The sequence below is a fragment of the Argopecten irradians genome, chromosome 15 (assembly GCF_041381155.1).
Source record: "Argopecten irradians isolate NY chromosome 15, Ai_NY, whole genome shotgun sequence".
NCBI classification, from domain to species: Eukaryota; Metazoa; Mollusca; class Bivalvia; order Pectinida; family Pectinidae; genus Argopecten; species Argopecten irradians.
The window spans coordinates 25,320,971-25,329,425 of record NC_091148.1 but is presented as its reverse complement, the minus strand read 5'-3'; the positions used below and the strand labels follow the sequence as shown (position 1 = coordinate 25,329,425).

The window sequence follows — 8,455 nt, the reverse complement described above, 5'->3', positions numbered from 1 at the left end:
TAGTTTATACATTGTAGCAGTACTTCACTTGTATGTTTCTTCCATTGCTATGTACATTGTGAACTGTATCAGTAGTCTCCTTAATTATCCAATGTTCTGTTTTGTTTTTCCAGTTCATGTAATAATTTTATTTATTCATTGTAACTCTTTAAACCTTGAAGCAAGGATTTATAAGTAAGATACGTCCTTGCTTGAAGGAATAGATATGAATGATTTTTCCCACATAACTTAGAGTCAAACTACACTGTAATACTAACCTGCTGTCGTTATTATTTTGTATCAATATATATATATAGTTAAAGATGAATTGTCAAAACAAATACATATTGATTGATTTAATTATCTATAAGTATTTATGGTTTAGGTATATGTACTCCAATCACGATGGAGCAAAAGTGGCATTTAGGACGGATAAAGCCGACCATAGGTCCCGGAAGGTGTAGCCAGGGAGGGTCTAATAGCGAAACTGGTATCTATAATATCACAATCGTAAATAGCACGATACAATGTCTCGCTTTATTACAACCCACTGGTGGAGTGGTGGCCAAATTCAACACTGCAACTGGAGAGTGCGCACGCGCAAACAATCAGGAAGCGTCTACAGAGAATGTCTACATCCGCGAGGGTCATAAACAAAAGAAGAATATGTGTGAGTATTATGTATTAACATATAACAGATTTATCTGCCCTTTGTTTTTCAAAGAAACTCTGTGAAATATGAAATATGGAAAAGTGCGTTCATCATCTAGTATAATTTGTCAAACTAGCTTGAGCAACAAAGGAAATTATGCCATGAAGGTCTACAAAATAAAGTGGACGAAAACGGCAATTTAGAAGCCACAGAATTCGAGATAATTGAAAAATTATTTTGGGAAACCTTAAAACTAGTAATTAGGGGAGAAAATTGAAAAATTATTTTGGGAAACCTTAAAACTAGTAATTAGGGGAAAAATTATTAGCTATTCGTCATTGAAGAAAAGGGAACGACAAACATAGGAGAAGGAGTTAGAAGATGAATTATATAAATTATATAATAAAGACCAATCTGAAGATAATGTACAATTTTTGAACAATATTTCTGAGGTAGAGGGTAAATAAATTGAAAATAATAAGGGAAAAGAAATTTAAGGGTTTGATCACTTGGACAAAAGTACGATGGAGAGTCGAAGGCGAAGAAAGTACAAAATATTTCTGCAATCTAAAAGAAAGGCAGTGTAACGAAAAAATGATCCAATAAATAAAAAAAAAAATCTAAAAAAAAATTACCGTAGAATTCTATAAAAAAATTTGGTCACATCTATATTGATTGATTGATAAGTCACAAGCTGTATTGATTGGGGTGAAACGGGGCTGCAGGGAGGAAATCGAAACAGAGCATAATCTTTCATGTAATCATCGACAGAAATTTAAGCTCTTAGAAATTAAGTATGATTTATCAAAAGATGATATTTAGGAAGATAATTTTACGGGAAAATTTTAATCTGTTGAATCTCTTCTCTCAGACTGATCATTTAGAAACTTATTTATTACTGGGAGAGTGGCTGTTTTCAAGACTTTCGTATTTCCCATTATTGTACAAATATAAAATGTAATACCTAGTCCTCATGTTAAGACCCTTAAAAATTCTAAGTGTTATTCTATGATTTTATATGGAATAGTAAAATTGACAAGCTCAAACAAAATTAGTGATTTTAAAGATGGTGGTTTAAAAGTGCCAGATATTTTTTCTTACAGTAAATCTTTAAAACTCATTTAGATAAAGAAGTGCTTAGGCCAAAATAATTATGCAGATTAGAAAAAAAAGTTATAAATTGATGAATATGTCCAAAATTTGGACTACAGAAAGTTGCACAAAAGGTATGGGTTTGAAAATTTTGGAAGGAAATTATGTCTATTTGGGGAGATCTTTACGAGATCAGATCTCCCCAGCAGCCCCAGAAGTTGTTCTCTCTCAGTCCCTATGGTTCAATAAAGAAATTAAAATAAATAGACAGACTATCTTTTTGGAAAAGCTGTGTAATGAGGACATTTTCTATGTTAATGACCTAATGGATGAAGATGGGAATGATTTGTCTTTTAATAGCCTTGTTCAGAAATATCAATTTTATGAACTATAATAGTATCATTAGTGCAATACCTAGGGACTGGAGGAGAATGATTAGGAATTACGGGAAAAATATTGATTATGTCTTGCAAAATAATTTAGAACAACTGAAAAATATTGAATTTTTTTTCTAGATATTTCTATCGTAAATTATTGTCTACAGTGATTGTCTATCCCGAACAAATTCACAAGAGGTGGCATACTATTTCACATATTAACCTTAATCAAAATTAACGGGATAGCATACACGCTCTTCCATTTTATGAGACAAAAGACTTAAAATTACAAAGTTTATAATATAGAATAACTCATAGATTTTTTGTTCACGAATTCTACGCTTTTAAAACGAAAGTTATTGGAACATCAAGAATGAAGTTTTTGTAGTTAAGCTACTGAAACAATATTGCACCTTTTCCTTGGATTGTCCACATAGTTAGTCACTTTGGACAGGTCTTATAAATTCAGTACAACTTAAATATAATGTTGTATTAGACAGAAATCCTGTTACGTTTCTATTTGGCATGTTTGATGATGTTCAACTGACAGGTATAAATATATGTATATTACTTGTAAAATATACATATATTTGATGCGACACTACGTATACGGTAACGTTCCGAATTGGGGCGCATGTAAGAAATAGAAAAATTGATTAATATTCGACCTATAAGCTATATGCTAACTCAAAGTGCAGCAAATAAGATCCGGCAAAAATGGGAAAGTATCACTCAATTTTGAATAAAAAGTTTATAATTGTTAACATATATTATTATATTGAAAGGCATGTTTTCATAAAGAGCATTTGTTAAATGTTTATATTATATATGTGAATGAGGCAACAAAAATATTCAAAAGAAAAAAAGGTCTACAAAATAACGTAACAAAGGAACAATACATATTGATTTCCCTGGTGAGTACGTATACCGATACCATCTCTCTATCAGATAGTCCTAGGGTGGATATAAACCTCTGTTACATACATTATAACTTGTAAGGAAACACAGCAAACTATCATTCATCCGCGACATTGCTGGTGTTCTATCACTGTCGTTATATCAACTGGGGGGATTTAGGAGATAGCAAAATTAACCAATCACATATCTGCAAAGTCTTCCTTTGAAGATCATTTATGTAGAGAGCGACGCACATCAGTTGTTGCAAATATAACCTTCAGTCTTGTTATGGCAGGAATGACACGTTCTTTTGTTTATTGAAGCGATATGCGATGAATCATGGGAAAAGTTGTTCGAGGTGGAGGCTGACGGACGTGTCCTATACGGTACCAGGGCTGAGGTGTTGTCGGCCGCCTTACGGGGTGACGATATGCGGATACACCTACCGCCTGACCTTTACCTTGAGGTTAATGACGTCATAACAAAAGGCGGGGTCATCTGTACGGCTTCTCTATTCGTTTTGTCCAAGAGCAGCTGGGACACATTTGAACCCAGTATGTACTGGAAATTTGCCAAGGTATGCGACCATGGAAAGGTACACTGGGGCGAGGTTAATCTTGGTGAGGCCGTAAATCCGACATCCACATCACCAACAGGGACGCATTCTATTTGGTTCAGCAGGTAAATAGATATAGTCTCGTTATACCGACCTCCACATCACCAACAGGGACGCATTCTGTTTGGTTCAGCAGGTAAATAGATATAGTCTCGTTATACCGACCTCCACATCACCAACAGGGACGCATTCTGTTTGGTTCAGCAGGTAAATAGATATAGTCTCGTTATACCGACCTCCACATCACTAACAGTGACACATTCTGTTTGGTTTATGCTGTAAATATGGTTTAGCAGGTAAATAGATATAGTCTCGTTATACCGACCTCCACATCACCAACAGGGACGCATTCTGTTTGGTTCAGCAGGTAAATAGATATAGTCTCGTTATACCGACCTCCACATCACCAACAGGGACGCATTCTGTTTGGTTCAGCAGGTAAATAGATATAGTCTCGTTTACCGACCTCCACATCACCAACAGGGACGCATTCTGTTTGGTTCAGCAGGTAAATAGATATAGTCTCGTTATACCGACCTCCACATCACCAACAGGGACGCATTCTGTTTGGTTCAGCAGGTAAATAGATATAGTCTCGTTATACCGACCTCCACATCACCAACAGGGACGCATTCTGTTTGGTTCAGCAGGTAAATAGATATAGTCTCGTTATACCGACCTCCACATCACCAACAGGGACGCATTCTGTTTGGTTCAGCAGGTAAATAGATATAGTCTCGTTTGGGGACGCATTCTGTTTGGTTCAGCAGGTAAATAGATATAGTCTCGTTATACCGACCTCCACATCACCAACAGGGACGCATTCTGTTTGGTTCAGCAGGTAAATAGATATAGTCTCGTTATACCGACCTCCACATCACCAACAGGGACGCATTCTGTTTGGTTCAGCAGGTAAATAGATATAGTCTCGTTATACCGACCTCCACATCACCAACAGGGACGCATTCTGTTTGGTTCAGCAGGTAAATAGATATAGTCTCGTTATACCGACCTCCACATCACCAACAGGGACGCATTCTGTTTGGTTCAGCAGGTAAATAGATATAGTCTCGTTATACCGACCTCCACATCACCAACAGGGACGCATTCTGTTTGGTTCAGCAGGTAAATAGATATAGTCTCGTTATACCGACCTCCACATCACCAACAGGGACGCATTCTGTTTGGTTCAGCAGGTAAATAGATATAGTCTCGTTATACCGACCTCCACATCACCAACAGGGACGCATTCTGTTTGGTTCAGCAGGTACAAATAGATATAGTCTCGTTTACTCACCGACCTCCACATCACCAACAGGGACGCATTCTGTTTGGTTCAGCAGGTAAATAGATATAGTCTCGTTATACCGACCTCCACATCACCAACAGGGACGCATTCTGTTTGGTTCAGCAGGTAAATAGATATAGTCTCGTTATACCGACCTCCACATCACCAACAGGGACGCATTCCGTTTGGTTCAGCAGGTAATTATAACGGAATACTTTTCAACGTATCCTAAGAGTAGATAAAAAGACTAAAAAAATCGCGAATATCAACTATCACGGATTAATTTTATTAGCGGAATTTATGGACTTTAAAGTAAATCGCATGCAATAATCTGTTGGTTTATAGGAATGATTGTTTAAATACACTAAGTAAATAACATTTACTCGTTGTTGAAAATGATTATTTCATACCGTGCACGTGGTGATTAGTTGTTTCTCATCTAAATTCAGGGAAACTATATAATAACGACGACATAAACATCAACGATAATAAGGGCGCAAGGTAACAGATATACAAAAATATAAGAAAAAACACAATCTGTAAAATTCAATCCTACACTCTGACAGCTTCAGTTTACGGCCGCCATTTTTTTCATACATATGGGGAGGTGTGCGTCGCTCCGGTACTGCTCTCCCCAATAAAATTTATATTTCACTAATGCAAATGCATAACAGGAGTAATTAAACAGTTTCTTTTAATTATTAAATAATAATGATAACACTTTAAAAATTATAAGCTATGGAATGCAGTCAAAATATCCTCCAAGGCAAAGATGAGCACAAGGAATCATGACGTCACATAACGTCAACAAATGGCGCGAAATCATAGGATTCGCATACGCGGCACTTCAGGCCTTAATTGGACACAGATAAATCCGAATCTTTGAGTTTATTTCTTTGAGTTTATGCTAGACAATTATTACATCATATACTTCTATAGTTTAGAGTGTGTCATTTCATTTCTAAATTACGTTTTCTACATGAAATATAAATTAAACAAGTAGAGCTTCTCTCTTCACATGCTGTGCATGATTCATATAAAAATATCTGGCTGCGCCCTTAAAGGCCTTGTCTTCAGTCATATTAAAATTCTATGGACTTTATCACATTATTTTTCCATTCAGAAACATGCGTAGTTATGGTATAAATTCATTTAAGAATAATCTCCGTGCTGTAAGAAGTGAAAAATATTCTGTATTTGGATATTACAGTGTTTCTTCCCTTGCGGATAGGTAATGCTTGTGACGTCATGTGTTTGCGAACGTAACGTCATACTTTTCAGAGAGAACGACACAGGAAGTATCGCTCACAAAGTACTGACGTCACAATTGATACCTAACCGTAAGTGAAATGGCTCTGTAGTGTACAAAACCTGAATATTTTTTGTTTATTTGAAAGATATTACTGATAACCGTAAGTGAAATGGCTCTGTAGTGTACAAAACCTGAATATTTTTTGTTTATTTGAAAGATATTACTTGCTTTTCTCACAAATATAATTCATACAAACATTCTATTGATGTACTTTGTCTATACATTTTAAGACGTATGCGGAACACGACCTCTCAGATGAACCCGGTGTATTGTAACCATGGTGACGGTTCCTCTGCCTGTGGTAACATGACTGATCTCTACAATGCTGCAGAAAAAGGCGCAGATATAAGGATGGTGGGAAACCCACACGGATCTTTAAATTCTTTATTAAGTGCTGACCGCGTTGAGTTTGTTAGTACTGGGTGTGGGATAGCATCGCAGACATTTTGGAAAGTGACGTCATCCTCAGGTCCTGAATGGGCTACACGGACTTTCTATTGGTACATGACGTTAACGTCGTCCTTTGGCAGCAGAGAAGTTTCCCGGCCACACATTGGTGCGGGTACAGCCAATTGGCAAACGTTTTCATCCACAGCTGAGATTGACTGGTTTGTAGACTACTGTTGGATTCTTAGTTTTTCCCATGAAAACAACGGTGATGCAACTGTTGGATCAAAACAAGAACTGATAGACATGATCAGACACGGCAGAAAGGTGAGAATTATGTTTGACGGTTATGTAATGGACGCAGATAACGTTGTCATCGACAACGACAACATCACTGTCCAACTTCTGAGCCAAGCAGTATCAGAAACAGAAACGAAACAAAAGGTAGGACCTGTCATATCTAAACTTGTTCGAATATCCACTAGTGGAAGGATGTACACGGATCTATATCAGCGTGGTACTTCACAGAAAATGGGAGGAAATAAATATACCACGTCAGCCTCCTGGTTTGTCGATACTAGAAAATGGCGTCTTGTTCTTACCACAGACTCTAGTGGTTCTGCTATAGAAGGGTTAAAATCGGACTTATTAGACGCCGTTCGTGCCGGGTCAAGATTACGATGTATTGTCAAACTTTCGCCAACAGAGATTCTAAGTGTGACCGTGGACAACATACAGGTGAATACTGATGGTAACATTGCTGCTCAGTTTTTTCGTTTGATGCAATTCGATGATAATGACCCTAGCTTCATTCCGTTTTGGAGAATTTTGATTTTAACAACAAATGGTGAGATGAAGGAGACACGATGGACACTTGGAGAACATGAACATAGAGGGGACAGTGTTAGTTATGTCGACATTGAATGGTTTGTAGACTAGATCCAGGTTAATAAGGTATTTTGTATTGTCTTCAATGACACTTGGAGCCCATGAATATGAACAGTGCCTTCAAAGCGCACATATTGCATTCGCCTGATTCCGGCCTTAAATGACTGTTTTTAGTGAGGGACCGCGGTAGAAAAGTAGTTACGATGTCCCAACATATTACCACAAACCCTCAATCTCTAGGTCGCGAGTTCGAATTCCATGTGGGGCAGTTGCCAGGTGCTGACAGTATTTTTTCAATTCTCAAAATATTGGTAACTTTTGTCTTAGATAGAGAGAGAAATAAAGAGAATGAAAGGCAGAACGAATATATAGAAAGGTAAAATAGAAAATATAATGTTCATAGAAAAACAAATATTTAAAAGGTAATATAAATTAATAGAAAATATGATATTATTGGAAAATGTGATATAAATTAATGAGAAATATAATATCAATTAATGGAAAACCTTTCACTGTATTTCATGTAAGTTAGTTTAATATGAAAACTGAAAGAATGGAAGCTATGCTTATTGTAAGTAATGAAAAAAACCTTCAGACTAACCCGAGAGCTGCAGACAATAAAGTTTTGTACCAGAAATATTCTTACCTTGAATTACACCATCCTTGTTGCTCCAGCGGTTAGTATCACTGACGGTATATTCACCCCTAGACTAACAACTAACAGAAGACACAGGTAATTTGATTCTACATGTAAATCAACGGAATTGTATAATGGTACACTGTGGTTGATTCTGTTGCTTTGCAGTTAGGCGTCGCGCTCTCTGTAATCTTCAAATAGCGTAACTGCAGGCTTGTGATTGGTCAGTTTTTTTTCTCCTGACCTGGTTTTAGTGTTACTATGAGATAGTCCAGGGGTGTAATGACAGTAAAAGTTATCCCTGGAGTGTAGAGGAAGGGATTACACATG

At 36.8% G+C, this 8,455-nt stretch overlaps 1 protein-coding gene across 1 annotated transcript; it reads left to right on the top strand.

Moving 5' to 3' along the window:
• The first annotated feature begins 384 nt into the window (after nt 1–384).
• LOC138308711 (uncharacterized) lies at nt 385–8,213 on the top strand. The gene is made up of 3 exons (XM_069249740.1): nt 385–649; nt 3,321–3,678; nt 6,444–8,213. Exons 1-3 carry the CDS (start codon nt 385–387, stop codon nt 7,537–7,539), a joined length of 1,719 nt encoding a protein of 572 aa, XP_069105841.1. The 3' UTR covers nt 7,540–8,213.
• Nucleotides 8,214–8,455: the final 242 nt, after the last annotated feature.

Coding starts and splice junctions, on each gene's coding strand:
- LOC138308711 (XM_069249740.1), top strand. CDS start 385: ATGGAGCAAAAGTGGCATTTAGGACGGATAAAGCCGACCATAGGTCCC. Junction 650..3,320: donor TAAACAAAAGAAGAATATGT/GTGAGTATTATG, acceptor TGTTTATTGAAG/CGATATGCGATGAATCATGG. Junction 3,679..6,443: donor CATTCTATTTGGTTCAGCAG/GTAAATAGATAT, acceptor ATACATTTTAAG/ACGTATGCGGAACACGACCT.